Source organism: Lepisosteus oculatus, chromosome 3 (assembly GCF_040954835.1).
Source record: "Lepisosteus oculatus isolate fLepOcu1 chromosome 3, fLepOcu1.hap2, whole genome shotgun sequence".
NCBI lineage: Eukaryota > Metazoa > Chordata > Actinopteri > Semionotiformes > Lepisosteidae > Lepisosteus > Lepisosteus oculatus.
Window position 1 is genome coordinate 69,870,741 of NC_090698.1, and position 17,140 is coordinate 69,887,880.

Sequence of the window (17,140 nt, forward strand, 5' to 3'; positions counted from 1 at the left end):
AGTCCAAGCCATACTTTGTCAGGCATTTTGTTTTACTTCAACGGGCATAAAAACTCCCTTGCTTTTAACAGGGCGTTTCATAATTTCTAACTACGAAAATGATTTAAAATGCGACACTTATCATTCAGCTAGAGCTCAAAATATCACAAGGATCCTCAAGAGCACAGCAAAGACTGTATTAAAAGATACTTGTATGAGAAACATGAGAATCCAGGCTTTTTTTATCAACGCTTTCTTTTCCGTATACCAGATTTTATGGAACCACTTCAGAAGGGTGTCAGCCAGTCAGATTCCAGGAATCGATACTTTAAAGGAAAAATACACACCGGTTTTCCATTTCTCCCTAACGATTTTAAGCATCGAAGTATTTAACTAGCATGTGAAATAGCGTGTGAAAAAGTGGTCGTTTTAAGCTTTTCTGCTAATATAATATGGAATCGCGCATCTAAAGAATTTAATAACGATATGATTATATTCGTGTACTGCAACAGGGCTGTGTAGGGCTGTTTCGCCTCTCTCTTCATGCGACTTTCCTTGTAGCCTACTGGTCTACGTGCCCGATTACCAACTCACGGGTTGTGTGTTCAAATCAGCTGGTGCTGGACTTTTCTTTTAACAAACATTTCTTCGAAAAAATAGAATAGCAATATTATGGACGATCAATTGACTTTTATATTTCAAAATATCACAACATGATCGATTCTAAGTCATTTTTGATAACAATGAATAGTCACCTTCTTCCCTTCTGACAACGGTCCCTGCTTCTGCTTCCTGCTTCTATTGTGTGTGTGTGTAATAGAGTAATTTTTTATAGAGAAATGGAGGCTGGACAGTATGTGTTACAATATAAACATTTATAGTGATTTAAATCGTGTTTTGATTTAAATCGCAAACGCGTGTTTAATTATATGTGTTTTTTTAATCATAATCGGACTAATGCAACATAAATCGATACAGTATCTTTGTCTTCTAAGTATCTTAATAAACTTTCAGCATAGCTTTCTACCCGTTTAGATTTATATTTCTTGGGATTTTGGGATCAAACGTGGAAGGATTAGATTGTAATCGTTTTTATTTTTCAAATACGTGTTAATACGTGTAATCTATACCTGCCCAGACTGTACGCCTTCCTAAACCCCGCCTTTCACTCCTGTCCTGCTCTTCCCCGCGCACCCCAGCCGGGCGCTCTCGGCCTCTGCCCGGGACGAATGTATATTTTGATATTTACACCCGGCGCGGCACTGAGGGAGCGTCTGCATTTATAACTTAGTTTTTAAAATTAGTCAAGCAATATGAAGCATCTCCTTTTACTTTTAAGTCCCTTAAATACATTGAGCACAGCTTTCTCACCACTTAAGATTACTTTTTGATACCATCCTTACACAAAGCAGAAACTTTCCGATGACATACAGTACAAGTGGAAAGATTACAGATTTGAATCGTCTTTAATTTTGTTACGTTATACGTTTTAGGAACGTTTCATCTAAACAAACACCACAAAACTATTCTCGATTGTATTTCTGAATGTTATGTTACACCTACAGTAGTTCACTGCTTTAAATACATCGAATTAAGAAAGTTAGGTGTTAGCCTAACCATCGCATTAGCACGTCAAAGCCCATTGAGGACCCGGGTGCAATAGTTGTTTTGTCCCTTGATTTACTGATCTGCATTAATTAAGGAAATCGAGTTCCTGCTCTTTGCAGACTACCTGGTCCCGCCATCGCCCACAGAACAGAGGCTGCGCCAGAACCTGGCACTGCTGGAGGAGCGCTGTCAGACCTGGGCGCAGACAGTCAATCTGGACAAGACCAGAGTTAAGGTTTTCCAGAAAAAAAGCCAGACCTCAGGGAAACAGGTACAAATTCACACTTAACAACACATTAACACCTAACAACGGGAGCAGGGACGAATTAGGCCAGTACCCACTATTGTTAAACATACAGAAAAGAATATTAAAGTATTGAATATTAGTATTGGCTTTAGTATTAGCCATACAGAACATTAAAGTGCCCCTTTTCCATTCAGCGGGTGTCTGAGCCACTGTGTCCTATCTTCTGACAGTCGCCGTTGTGAATGTCTGTAGAGTGTATCTTATTTTTAGTACTATATTATTGTATTATATTCCCTATTAATCAAACTCTAAGAGTATGTATCAGCTTGTCCCCTCCTCTCGCCCCTCTCTGTGTACAGTAGAGCCTCCTGTCCAGCCAGCACATGTCCACAGACATTCACAACAGCGACATATCATAAAACGTTTGCACATATAGTTAAATTATTAGTTGTTTTTCAGGAAGTTAAAAAAAACACTTGAATTACTTATCCAGTCTCTCGAAATAAAGTAATTTTCGATTCACATTAGCTGGCGAGCCTTGTTAACAAAAAAACAGACAATACACAGGGAGGGGGAGGTCAAGCCAGAGAGAGAGTTTTTTACCCTCTGTCTAAAAACCCAAATAACCCGGGGCAGAGACTCTGGGGGGATCATTGCGTGGTACAGAGCGGAGCTCAGTCAATTATGGAATGTGTTTTCTTTCTTCTTTTTTTCAGCATGGAATAAACCTGTTACTTGATTCATATGGATGCCCGGTTATGTTATACGTTTTAGGAACGTTTCATCTAAACAAACACCACAAAACTATTCTCGATTGTATTTTTGAATGTTATGTTACACCTACAGTAGTTCACTGCTTTAAATACATCGAATTAAGACAACCAAATTAATAATGTAACATGCCACTGTTTGTTCATGAACAAAGTTATACTGAGATTTCCTTAGATACGCGATTAAAAAAAAAAAATTTGAATCCCCGGCGGAACACATTCCATAAGAATTAGCACTTTTACAGTATATATCGCCTTTAAAGGTGGCTTCTCAAAACGCTTTACAGGATAAAAACAAGAAGAACAGCAACAACAACAATATTGTATTTCATTGCACTTTGAAAACCAAGTAATAACTTAACTATATGTGCAAATGTTTCATATGTTGCTGTTGTGAATGCCTGTGGAGTGTATCTTATTTGCCTTACGTCCTGGTTATCTCGCTCACCCTCCCCCCCTCTCTCCCTCAATTCAATTCAATTCAAGGTGTTTTATTAGCATGACAGATGGGTGCAATCAGTGTTGGGTATTTACTTTGGTTTGAGATTCCACTTTTAAAGGTGATATATAAAATTTTGACTAAAATAAATTGATATCTTTGTCTTCTAAGTATCTTAATAAACTTTCAGCATAGCTTTCTCCCTGTTTAGATTTATTTTTCTTAACTAGTATACTTTAGATCTTTTTTTCTGAACCGGGGAAAATCTGATCATGTTTCTCTATAACAACAATAAAAAAACATTATTTTACATATCACCTTTATGTGATATCACCTTAAGGATGCGCAAAGAAATTTAAAATAGTCTTCTTTAGGTGTGAGGGTAGGAGTGGATCGCAGCAGGCATAATCGGCAAATTAGGAAAACAAAGAACTGGACAGGCGAGACGTTATCCAGAGAGCGAGTGATCAGAAAAAGGAACAGCTGTTACACCCAGGTTTTACGCTCTGTTGAATGAATGAAAGCATTTTATTAAAAACGCATTTGCGTTTGTCTGGGTATTTACTTTGTAATCTGTGGTTTACATCTACTGTATTGTTTTGAGATGCCACTTTTAAAGGTGATATGTAAAATATTTATTTTTTTTATTGTTATAGAGAAACATGATCAGATTTTCCCTGGTTCAGAAAAAAGACGATTCAAATCTGTAATCTTTGTACTTGTATGTCATCGGAAAATACAATCAGTTTCTGCTTTGTGTAAGGATGGTGTCAAAAAGTAATCTAAGTGGTGAGAAAGCTGTGCTCCTCAAAGCGCTTTACAGGATAAAAACAATAACAACAATAGTGGCTAGGCAAACGATTTTTTTTAATAGAAATACAAAATGAGATACTGTATAATGATGTGCATGAACAAAGTTATACTGCAATTTTCCTTAGATACGCGATTAAAAAAAAAAATTTTTTTTGAATCCCCAGCAGAATACATTCCATGAGAATCAGTGCTTTTATACAGTATATCGCCTTTAAACACATATATTTAAACACGCGTTTACGATTTAAATCAAAACGCGATTCAAATCAATATAAATGTTTATTTTGTAACGCATAGGTGACTATTCATTGTTATTAAAAAGACTTAAATTCGATCATGTTGTGATATTTAGAAATATAAATTTGTTTGGTGCAAGTGAGGTTTTATTTAATCTCTGACCAAGGGAAACGTTTCATTTTTTCAAAGAAATGTTTGTTAAAAAATCATCATAGTCCCATGATAGTTCCATGGGATTCGATCACAGACCGTGTGACATGGAAGTCAGGAACCTAACAGCGCCACCAGCGCGGTCACATGCTGAGGGCTGAAAAAGCACTACAGAAACATTATCGACAGACAATGTACAGATTTGATAAAGCTATAAAATAATGTAATTAGGCACAGAAGAAGTTTACAGCACAGTACAATAATAAATGCTGACCATGACTTTAGAAGCATAAATTACCTTACACTCAATTTAAACACAAGCTGTCTTTAGCCCTCTAAGCTGGTTCATACAGAAATGTAGAGATCCAGGCTCAGAACACACAGCTTCATTAGCGAATACATATGCAGGACAAGTGGAGAAGACGTTTTACAGTGGATGGATTTTTAGAAACATCCCATCAGTGACATCACTGAAGTCAACTCCTAGGTAACTGTCATGTGGATAGTTTCACAAGTATCATACAAAGGTTTAAGCATTGCTTGTTCTAGATAAAACTGCAAAAAAAAAACAACAACCCATAATGTACTTCTTTGCGGCTCTGTTTGCCCAAATCATATATTCACAACGTGAAATTAGAAAATAATATTACGTAACCAAAATCCGCAATATGGAAACAGAACCTGTGTAATTGTTGACAGATGATGTACTCGTAACATTTAAAACTACAACGTCAACATTTAAAAAATGACTTGTATGTACTTGATATCTCTAATCAATCCACTGCACTGCATTAAAACAAAACGAAAACTAAAACGCCCTGGGCATACCGTTTCGCGCTTCTTATCAGTTGCTCAAAAGTAATTTGACCGTATGAAATGCATAATATAAACCTAGAAACATATACGTGAGCAGTATTTACGTAGTATCAGTGTCAAGACATACCTCTCAAATACTGTAAATTAAGTTAAAAATATCTCAAGACCGATACTGGTCATAATGAAACCATGTTTCGTGTATGTTTTCTTTAAAGTACCGAGACCAGCCATATACTGTATGTTTATGTTCCAAAATTAATATCGTTTATGGCCTTCACACGCGTTGCAGTATGCTCCTATTCTTTTTATGCTCAGCTACTAAGATTTCCCTTCAGTGGTAAAATTCCATATGAATATTCAATACTACAACGGGCACAGTAAAGACGTTTACTGTAAATCTTTCTACGACGGACCAACGGACCACGAGCGCCCCTGTCGGGTCAACCAATCACGTACCACGGTACCCTGCGTCATCTTGCGTCACGATGCGCGACGCCGTGGCCAATGACCTCCGGTACGTGTCTGTACCGCGCACTTTGAATGGCTGCATCTGTATGTCCTAAAATGTTCCACTGCCCAAACACAACCCAAGGCTTCACACTCTATTTGCGAGTAACGTCTTTCTGTTGGGGTAAGTGAGCGACTTGCATATGCCACTGGCTTGTTCTGTCCATCTTCTTGTCTTTGTAGTAATACTGCTCCAAGTCCTACAGGACTCGTGTCACTGATCACTACTGTTGGCGCATCTGGTTTTAAGTATGCAGACACGGTTCAGTTACAAGTGCTCTTTTCAACTCGGCAAAGGCTTTCTCAGTTTCTGATGTCCATTCCCACTTCTGTCCTTTCCTCGTTAGTTTTCTAAGGGGTTCTGATATATCTGCATCATTAGGAATTAATTTAATCAAAAATCCACAAGTGCCTAAGAACGAGCGCAAAAGTGCAACATTTTCAGGTCTCGGTGCACTGCAAACAGCTGTCACCTTTTTCGGGTCTAGTTTTATTCCTTCTGCAGTGACCAAATGTCCCAGTATCTCAGTCTCTTTTAGGCCAAAGATACACTTATCTTTATTTAAAGTTAAGCCTCTGTCTTGGAATCTTTGGAATACTTGCCTGAGCCTCTGTTCTAGTTGTTCTTCATGTTCCGCATGTACTACAACATCATCCATATACCATACAACACCAGGCATTGCACACAACATCGAGTCCATAGCCTTCCGATAGGCCTCTGGGGCACTAGACAAGCCAAAAGGAACTTTTCTGAAACGGTAACAACCCTGTGTGTGATGAAGGTAGTCAGGTGTCTTGATTCCGGGGCCAACTCAACTTGCCAGAACCCTTTTCAAGAATCTAACTTTGCAAAAACTTTGGCTCCTTGCACTGCTTCCAATATGCTGTCAACCGTTGGTACTGGATGTCTCTCTCTGATAACTCCTTTATTTACTTCTCGCAGATCCACACACAGTCTCACTTCCTTGGTGTCTTTTTTAGGTATTATCAGAATATTTGAGATCCTTCATTCACGTCTTCAATAATTCCATCATCCAACATTTTATCTAACTCCTGATTAACAGCTTCTATCATTGGATAGGGTACTCGTCTCAGACTTTGAGCTACTGGCGAAACTTTCTCATCTACTGTAACTTTGTGACTGTAACCCTTGATCTGTCCTAAACCTTTAAAGAGTGACTCATATTCCTGTGCTAACCGCTTAAACCTCTCTGAAGACTGGCCAACTGCATTGACAGTGTCTCCTACATTCAGAATCTTCGGATCAAAACATGCTTTTCTTCCCAACAACGCTTCTACATTTCCTTCAGTTACATAGACTTTGTCCGTTATTACATTTTTCTGCCATGTCAGCTGTGCCTTGAAGTAGCCAACACACTGAAGTGGACTAAATTTGTGCATAGGCATAAAATTTCTTCATAGTCTGCTGAAGTTTAGTTCTGTGTGCAAACACTTTCTTGAAAAGTTCTACTCCAATGAAGTTTCTTTGACTTCCTTTATCCATCACCATTTTTATCTCTTGGCCATTAATTCGAACAGTGTCTTTACCTTCAGGGTCAATGGAATTAACAAATTCATCTGAGTCTGAAGAAGGTTCTTGAACTGTTCGCAGTTTTGTCCCTTCCTTATTTGTATTAAGTTTCTTTTCCTGATGGGAACCATCTTTCTTTCTACACGCTCATGCATAATGTCCTGTTTTCTTACAGTGTAGACATTTTGCTGTTCGCGCTCTGCATTCATCTGCTTTGTGCGGTGTTAGTCCGCACCTGTAACATTTAATGTCAGCCGTCCCCCATTCTTCTATATCTCTAGCTTGACTGCGTCCTGCTGCTCGGCTTTTGTTTGTAAAGTTTGAGCGAGCGCCCCGTTCGGTGTTTCTTGTGAAGTAAACATGACTCTTTCTAGCTTTGTCACTGTGGTCAGAAATCATTCTTGATTCTGCTTGAGCTGCTTCATGAATTCTAGCGACTGTAAGAACTCTTTCTAAAGTCGGCCCTTCCTCCTGCGTCAATTTATCATGCAGTCTCTTATGTGCATATTTTTCCACAAATTGATCTCTTCACATGTCAGCTTCCAACACTCCAAAGTCACATGATTTAGCCAGTTCTCTTAGTTCAGTCACAGAAGCATCAACAGATTCGTCCTGAGACCGAGTTCTCTGCCTAAATTTATGCCGTTCCAAAACCACATTTCTCCGTGGTGTAAAGTAAGCGTCTAAGGCAGCTACAGTCTGTTCATATGTACCTTTTTCTACAGGGAGGTTGGCGAAAATCCGCTGCACGGGAGCCCCGATACAGTGCAGTACTGTAGCACGTCTCACGGCATCTTGAGCTTCTGTAGATCCACTGGCTATTTAAAAAAATCTGTACGACTCCATCCATATCTTGTATTCCGTATACAAATCCGGAGCTCCGAGGCTCAGTGGAAGCGGTGGAGAAAGCTGGGAATGAGCAAAGCTTCTCGGCGCGCAGGCTAAACGAAAAGGCCAAAAAATTCAAAAGTTCGGTTCCACCAGCAAGAGAACTAAAATCTGCAGTGTTCTGCTCGCTCTGAGTTCGTCAAGCACTCATCTCTCGTCACCATAAATGTTGTGTATCTTAAAGAGCCGTTCTTGTATTATTTTAACTATTTTATTAACTACACAAATCACGCCCTTACACCATATATGCCCGCCTTCTACTCTCTCTATATCTACTCACTATACTACATCTGCCATAACGCTTGATGCCTTATAAATTCTAAAATTCAGATGTATCTCATTTGAATATCTGAATATATCATTCAGATATATCTCGTCTCATAACGTAAACATAAACAGAGTTTAACCACGGGAAGTTGATTCCAGTTGTCAGATCACGTATACGCATACCTTAGCTTTGTGCAACAACCTGAAACTTTCAGGTACCATAAATAATATTATTGCTAAACATACGCCATTCTTAATCTGCAAGCGACCAGAATATAGAATAGGAATTTTTGTATAAAAATGCATGAAGTCCTGTTCTACACCTGCATGCTTTGGGAGCACTGGCCTACCTGTATACAAAATATACAAAATGCTTTTAAATCTAGCATTAGATTGAATACACTTGAATATACAAACACACAAACAAAATCAAACATTTAGCCGCTGTTTGCTAGATGTATTGCCTCTTTTTGTTCACGCTGTGTTATGATTATTGCGTTACTGTTGAATTGGGTTGTTTCTTTCCTGCTTTTCCTGGAGGGCAAGGGCTCATCTGTGAGCCCAGGTAGACCTTGGCTTTCTGCTGTGGCGTTTGCGATGCAGAGGATAAGTGCAATCATCCTCCAAACTGACACTAATCTCTGTGATTTGCTCTGGCTGGCATCAAAGTGAAATTGAAAAGATCTGTAGAACACTGGGGAGAATCAGTAAAGAATAAGTATCATATTCTTTCCTTATTTTTTTTTTTTAAGTTGCAGGACTTAGTAACACATCTGGCTGTTCTGGGATGAATGTTGAAAGCTGGGATGTTTGTTGGATGTGTTGACTAAAGTTTTTGCCCTCCTTATTTCATTTCATTTTGAAACATTGGAGGAACAGGAGGCAAGGACTCTGCTGGGGACCGGTGGTGTTAGCAACAGTTGTCTGATGCTCTTTGACCTATATCAGCACAAAGTTTTAGTGTCTTTGAAAAGCCACTCCGAGGAAGGACGCCCCCAGAGTTACACATGATCTTCAGCTTGCTTGGGTATTCAGGACGTTAGATAGCAGGACATAAGTTGGAAATAAAGAAACTGAGAGCTGTGCATAGAAGTCTGTGTTGTGCTGCACTCAGTGTGCAGGAAAATGACCAGTATTGATGGAGTGAATGACCAGTACATGTCTCCAGCTTTTCTCGTGTTCTTACGATGCATTGGAAAAATGAAGATCTTCCTAGAGTTGGGCAGTTACTGAGAGCTCTGGCCATAACTGACTTTTTCAAGTATTAATTATTACTGGGCTGCTGTGCGAAAAGGCTGCTCTCATCGTGGGATTGGGACTTCGATGTCATCTGACTTATCTAGTTAAAGAAATGGTTAGGTTAAAACAAAACTGTTCATGTGTGTGCCCTACAATGGACTGGTGTCCTGTTCGTCTCGGGTATAGACACTGTGCTCTAGGGATAGTTTCCAGGCTGTCGTGAATAAACCATCAGCTGTAAATGGCTTTCTGGTAACTGAAGGCTGAATACGGGGACGTTCCAGTTCAAAGGGACTAGTCTGCCGTCTGGTGGCCTCTACTGTTATTACAGCGTTTTAATCCCTTACCCATAATAGTTCCGTCACTGAAAAAATAAACGGAATCCTTTTCAAGTTTGCACAAAAAGACAAAAAGTCTCTAGCTTATTTACAACGCAAGCAAATAAAAAAAAGTCAGTGTTGTCGCAGAGGATTCATTGTTCACTCTGGGAAATTAAAAGTTCTACGCGCCACGTTTGTCAAAATACAAAGACTTGTGGCTTTCATCCCCAGATGGGTATCTGTGATGGGTCCAAGCAGAATCGTATCTCTGATAGGTTATCATTCCACAGAACAGAGCCAGGCCTGGCGCCAGTGGAGTGACTGAGAAGCCTCCCAGTGAAATAAATAAGGCTGACAATCACTGAAACTCACCCAAAACTTGTTAGTTTGTGTGTGTTACATGTATCTGGCTGTGTGTTACAAAATGTATGAAAGATGCTTTAACACTGTTCCAATGACAGTCAACAGCGTGCTTCTGTGAGATCGCCACAGTGCCGTCCCCTCAGCCCCAATACCGCCAGCCTTTCTGATAAAATGTCTGGACTTACCAAGATGATAACTAAAAATACTCTGTCAGCAACATTGTAGAATACCATACATTGCTGAAGGCTGGACCAGTGACAAATACGTCTGTTCCAATTTAAAAAGCGGTCTTTGCAAAAACAGCGAGTTAAATCTAATGACACAGGAACACAAGACAGTTACAATCAAGCTAGCCCGTCTGGCCATTTTCATAGTAGCTAATTGCTCCAACGATCTTATCCAGCCGTTTCTTGGAAGAAATCCGAGTAATGGTTTCAGCAACATGGCTGGATAGGTTGTTCCATCCTCCTGCAAGCCTTAAGGCAAAGAAGCGCCTGCCTCTTGTTTTCACATTTTAAAGCAATTCCGCATAGCTTGCACTGGTGCTTTCCCAGAGAAAACGCCTTATAATCGTTAAACACGTTCCCATAGTTTCGACCTGCGCTTGTTGCAAGAGCCCCTACATACTACGCACGTCTGAGGGTGCATCTAACAAAAAAAAACAACTTTCTGGAATGCATTTTTTAAAAGACTGCTAATTATTGTCTGCAGTGCGGTCTGGCATGTTTATACACACACTGCCTTGTGTGAGATTGGTATTTCGGTGCTTTCTCTTACAGCCGTAAATGGTTAAAATGCGAGTTACATCTGAAGAGAGTCTGAAATGCAGGGACTCTAATGCAGCAACATAATGTAGGCGATGTTCGTGTAGCATTAGTGAGTCTCTGTCGCTTTAAGTACGGCGTGACTGGGCGACCCCAGAGGTCAAACCCCCACATCCAAGATGGCCGCCCGTGAGAAGCCTTTCAACAAAACCGAAGAGTGAAATAAATCACAAATCGGATCGATAAGCCTGGGACGGGGAGCGAAGAACAGAGTCCGGCCGCGGGAGGAAGAAAAGCAGCGCGATGAGGCGGTTTTCGGTAACCTCATTTCTGTTTGTGTGTTTGTAGAAGTAAATGGACGAATGCCGAAGTAACAAGTCAGTAGTGTTTTTCACGGGGTGACGGCGAAAGAGGAGGAGATTGTGGGGGGGTAGGGGGTATTTACATTTGTACTTTTGTCCCTCCATTTATTTTACAGCTGTATTATTGTATTTTATTTGTTGTTGTTGTTTTTTTTTTGCTGCTTCTTCGCGCTTCTGGTTATTCGGAATTGAGAAGCCCCAGGCCCCGTCTGTGAGTTTGCTTTCTATCTGAAAAGCCTGCACGTGTAATAGTAATATATATATATACGACCCGGGATTTGTCGCTAAACTCCCGGCAGCGATTCGTAGAGACAGGAAACGTTTTGCACGGGAGAGAAGGAGTCGGGAGAAGTTGTCGTTTTGTCTCTCGGGGGGTCTGTTTTTTTTTTTTTCTCGTGTGGACGATCTCCATGATGAAATCCCTCGTCCGCGGCTCCTTCGCGTTAAGGTCCGGGCTGTCGCTCGACACGAAATCCCGACCGGTCGCCGTGGTGTTTCGTTAAAAATGAAGAAAAATCTTCACTCACGGTGGAGGTGTAGCGGTTTAATCGTGTTGTGTATCTCATAACAAAAAAAATTACAAGCGTTTCTTTTCTCAGTTTAAATGTACAACTGTGTTTTTTCTTTAACTGTCCCAGCTGTTCTGAAAAAAAAAAAACACATCACCAAGACACGAAAAAGTGTTATATGCCGGTTTTAAAAATCTGTGAACAAATGTGATCACGTAGTGTTTTACTTGTTAGGACGTGGTGGGTCTTCGGGATTAGGTTGAAGTCCAATGGAAATAGTTTTTCCTGAACAGATTGTTGTTAAACTACATTTTTGTGGTATGACGTTTCTTTATATATTAAAAAAGATTTGTCCCCAAATCAACATTGTAGCGGGACAACTTGTGTAGGTTAGCTTATTTTACCCCCTTGTCACATAAGGTCTCTTGGACCCTAAAATCCCTTTAACTTCCTGAGCTCGGCACGCTTCAAAGCATTCCCGCATACTAAAGGTATAATTATAGACTCAGTTGTAAAACAAATTAAGATTTTCACGAACAGCAGCCTGTCGGGTTTTTAAATGTTTTTTCCCCACATGTATTCACATTGACTTATTATTTGGCGATCATTTCATAGTCGTCACCTTTATTCAGGATGAATTCAAATTACAATTTGCGAAGTGAAGTATCTCGTTAGTATCAAGGGCAACTGTAACTACATTTCCTGATTGCTCAACATTCCTAACCAGTTTTTATTATGAGTCAGTACAATAAGGAATTGCTCTTAACTGCTGCAAAAAATATCTGGTTTGACAAATTGGCATACAGTAGGCTAATGGTGCTGAGTATGCTTGTTAGTCTTGGGGTAAATCCAGTCTTTAATAATAATAATCCTCACACTTAAATTGCACTTTTCTGGAAACTGCACTCCAAGTGCTTTACAAATAATGGGGACTCCCCTCCACAACAAAGCAACCTTAGCTTTCCCAGGAGCTCTCCCACCCAGGTGCTGACCAGGCTCCCCATGCTGAGCATCAGTGTTGCCAGTTGTGAGCTGCTGACATTCTTTTCGGGGCTCAGAGCCTGGAAGGTTTTTCTGTGTCTCCTTACGTTCTGTACAGCTCTTTCCTTTCAGTCCTTCTGGACAGCCTTCTTCTGTTAACCACTTAAAGAGACACGGAAAACCTGCTGTCTGGACTCCCAACCCCAGACTCTGCAGCGACTTTCCAGTCCGGTGAAGGGGGTTCGTCTTATTAATACTGTGGTGCGAAAGAGGTGTGTGCTTGTGACGTCTTTTCGCCTGAAGTACGGTAGTTTTGAATCCTCACAATAGTCACAACACAGTGATAAAACGAGCCTTTGTGTGGCCTGTTTATGGAAACATTGTGAGTCCGGAAGATACATCCAGTGCTTGTGGGCCACAGGAAGGGTAGGGTGGCATCTCAAGAGTCTATAAGATGTTTTGCACAGTTTACAATGCAGGACACTGTACGTGATGGCAGAAGTGGTCGTCTTTTTTTTTTTTGAACTTGTAGACTTTACAGTTCTGAAAATGGGCATTGTCAGGGGAAATTTAAATCATTAAAACTGTCTGTCAGAACATTTATTGATTGTGTAACTGTTTTTGCCATCGAATCAGAAGCCGCTACACGATGACGGCAACCCTGCCTTTGCAGTAGTATTGTAGCTGCAGTGTCCTCGTTCTCAGTGTCTCAAAAGCTCTTGCTACATGAGTCAACATGCAGGCCACATAAGTTGCGTCAATCTTTTGCCTATGATGTAATTGGATGGGGTTTCACCAGTTATGCTGTGACGCAGATTTACAGATCACATTCAATACAAACTGTTCTTAACCTCAGCAGCATGCAGTTATATTTTGACAGCTGTGTCATATCGGAATCAAAATGCTTATGCACCAGAAATATAGCATTTGTCTTTCTACTGTTTTTCTCTTAGTCTGAGCCCATCTTAATTATTAATAGTTAGTTAGCTACTTAATTTGATATTCAAGTTTAAGAGTGATCTGGACCAGAGATTAATCTTTTAACAAGTAATTCGCTACCAAATGAGAGGATATTTAATTGACCTAGTAAAGGTTTATTCCATGTTGAATAAACCAGCTTCATTTGTTTCTTTCAGCTTGAAATAAACCTTTAATTATTCCTTTGCAGCCTACTCATGTTGACACAGCCACCTACTTGAATATTTAATTGACTGCTAACATTCATAACTGTGTTTTTTTTAGGTGTCCATTCTTATCTGATTATTCATTGGTGCTGATGGTATCTGGACTTACAAGATACTGCCCAGTACCTGTTGTTATGAGTGCACTCTGATCACATTGCCAGGGTGTTTCTGTGGTATTGACAGAAGGTTGCCAGGGGTGTTATACAGGGCAGCTGAAAAGTGATAGAGCACACCAGCTGGATTGCCTCATGTATAAAGGCCCAAAGGGTGTTCATGTCAGATTGACTTTTATTTCATCTATCAAAATGTTAAGACAAGAATCCACCTAAAAGCATATTAAGACCTAATACAAAAATATATATGAGCCAGTTATATATAAAATGTATTTTATGTCTGGAAATGTCATTTTTTTTCATAGCATTAATTCACCTTCAGTATACAAGGCTTACAGTCATTGCTGTTTAGAGTGAAGCACTTTTAGATTACAGGTAACTGGGAATCAGGGAAAAAAAACAGGTATTTCCACCTTCTGTACTGTAATTTGAGACGTATACAGGCATTGTTAATATTGTACATTTCCTGCAGGGTGTTCTTAAAGGCTCAGGCCTGTACGTTTTTTTGAAGAAAGGCACTGATGCTGTGGCCTCTCACCCATGTTCGGTGTTGAGATAGAAAGCAGTGACTCCTCTCCTGTTAGCCCCTGCCGCTCGCCAGCTCTTGCTGTGCCATAGGCGAACGGGTTGCCTGCCTGTAGAAAATACTGCAGCTCACACTTCACTTGTTCTGGTTTCTAAGGTGGTCTCTCTGCTGTAGTGATGGCTGAATGTTCTCTCACAGCTGCTGAGGATCAGGGGTTAAAACTTTGCTCTAGTTTCTGTTCCCTTAAGTGATTCACTGCCCTGTGACTGCCGAAAGTTAAAACTAGATCGTGACGCAGGAGGGAACAGCGTTTCTCTTTTTGTGTTTTGACAAGGCACATGGCTTGCGAAGGGCTTCAGTGCTGTTTCCCTTGCTTAGGCTGTGCCTCTGGTGCAGCACGGAGCAGAATCAGTAAGGCCTGAATATGGTAATCCAAATATAGTCCTGTAGTAGGTGTGGAGTGTGACTTGGCATTTGGAAAAGCAATGTAGTTTAAGAAATTGTTTTTATTTTCAGTTCAATGCGACTGAGTTCATGTTGGAAGTTAGGTGAGTAAGGCCAATATTCAAGAGACAGCTCGGGGCAGGGCTTCGCTTTTAGAGAAGGAAGTGTCTTTTTAATTTCACTCCTAGCACAAGCTGTTTAGTAAAGGCTGGGTGGCATGGTAGCACGGTGATTAGCATTGCTACCTCGTAGTGCTGGGGCCTGGCTTTAATTCGGGACCTGGAGTGCTGTCTGTGTAGAGTTTGTAGCTTTTCCCCGTTTTCGTGTGGGTTTCTGCTGGGTGCTCCAGTTTCCTCTTACAGTCCAGAAACGTACTGCTAGGTTATTTGGCTTTGTTTGGGGGAAACGAACCCTGGCGAGTGTTTGTGTCCGTCTACCCTGTGATGCAGGGTGTATCCTGGGTGCGTGCTACCTTGTACCTCCTGCTTCCCGACATAGCCTCCAAGTCCCACGCGACCCTGAAGTGGATGAAGCCGTTAGAAAATGGATGGATGGTGCAGTGATGATGACATTGTTTTAAGCTAATTACAGCGTAGGTAATTGTGTGATTGACGTTGATTCCTTAGTCCACCGTTGACAATAGATTTAATGAACTGATTTTCAAGGAATGAGATTTGAACAGGTTTAAGCAGTTGTGAAACTGCTGTCAAAGCGCTTTTTACACTGCGGCTTAATTTAGTTCATTAATAATTCGGTGGCTTTAATAAGATCCTATGAATAGATACAAAAAAAGAATTTGTGAATTTGTGCGTTAACACCCAAAAGAAAGAAAAGGTTGCTTTCCCTCTTAGTTGGGTAATGTTGAAAGTTCTGAAAGATGTATGCGACTGCCGTTAATATGTATATTCTGCAAATGTGATTCTGAAATTCTGGCAAGTTTGCATTCTCCATCGACTCTGGAGACATGTCGGGTTTGTTAGACACGAAGAATTCGACTCGTATTGGCTTTGAGAAACCCTTTTTGTTCGTCATTTGTCCGGGATAGCTTCAAGCTCGTTTCAGAGGGCGAAGCTTGTCCTGTGCATACTGGAAGAACCTCTGATTTAGAATAAAGGATTTTCGGAGGCTATCCTGAAGTTTGGACAAGCAAATAAAAATTATTGTAAAATGATTTTGCAGTTTTTAACAGACATATGTGCTTATCTAGGAGATGTCTGCAGCATGTATAATTTAAAAATGTTATTTAAATTCAGCTTTATAAGTCGCTTATATATCATCTGCATTCAAAACATTTGACTATTATACATGTTATGTTGTAGTTATTCTTTGTTAAAAAAAAAATGAAATTTATATGGGCTTTGCTTTTTCAGGATCCTCATGGTACAAGGTCTGAGTCAGTGCGATTGAGTTGTGAAAGTGGCATTGCACGTGATGAGGTCACCTGGAGAGCACCTAGCTTAGCCCTCTGAGTGTTAACCTAGCTGGGGATATGCTGTAGACCTATCGCTCCTTCCCGGGAGCCGAAAACGTGAAGAGTCCTTTGGCAGCCAGTCAAGAATCTGCCAGGAGGTGAAAAGTGAGCCTTAATGCGTTTCTCTTTCTGTCTAGGAGCTCAAGGGCTGAGCTGAGCCCGTGTTCCCGAGGGAGAATGGACAGCTTCTTCAAAGCAGCCGTGTGCGACCTGGACAAGCTGCTGGACGATTTTGAGCAGAACTCAGGTTAGAGCCTCTTCTCGCCTAGGACATCTCTGCTGATAGTAAAGGGGGGGTTGTCGCTCTGCAAGGGAATGAGTGTGCAATATTAGTCTCTTTAAATTCTGAATAGTGTTTGACATTGCCATGCTACCTTTCCGTCTCACTGGAACACTTCCAGTCTTCTAACACAAAGTGTTCCTGCAGGAAGGTGCATGTGATGTAACTGGCATTCCAGTTGCAAGCCGAAATCGTGTGTGATGTAGATGTGCATCTGCTCTCTCTTTCAGCACACTTATGGTATTCTTTTTCAAAAGGAAAAACTCCTAAAACTTAAAAATCAGAATGAATTGCTTCAAGTGTCAATAGATGCACTTTAATCGGCATTGTGA

At 40.5% G+C, this 17,140-nt stretch overlaps 1 protein-coding gene across 6 annotated transcripts in view; it reads left to right on the forward strand.

Moving 5' to 3' along the window:
* The window catches only part of zfyve16 (zinc finger, FYVE domain containing 16), an 87,737-nt gene that overhangs the window by 41,618 nt on the left and 28,979 nt on the right, over positions 1-17,140 (forward strand). Inside the window, exons 1-2 of one of the 6 annotated variants that reach the window (XM_015362917.2) lie at positions 10,878-11,256; positions 16,666-16,775. In XM_015362917.2, coding sequence (XP_015218403.2) covers positions 16,706-16,775 — 70 coding nt within the window. In that variant the 5' untranslated portion in view covers positions 10,878-11,256; positions 16,666-16,705. Of the gene's footprint in view, positions 1-10,877; positions 11,257-11,393; positions 11,512-12,132; positions 13,063-14,972; positions 15,650-16,665; positions 16,776-17,140 lie in introns of those variants that run through there. The other 5 variants (XM_015362886.2, XM_015362909.2, XM_015362905.2 and 2 more) reach the window with 5 other exon arrangements.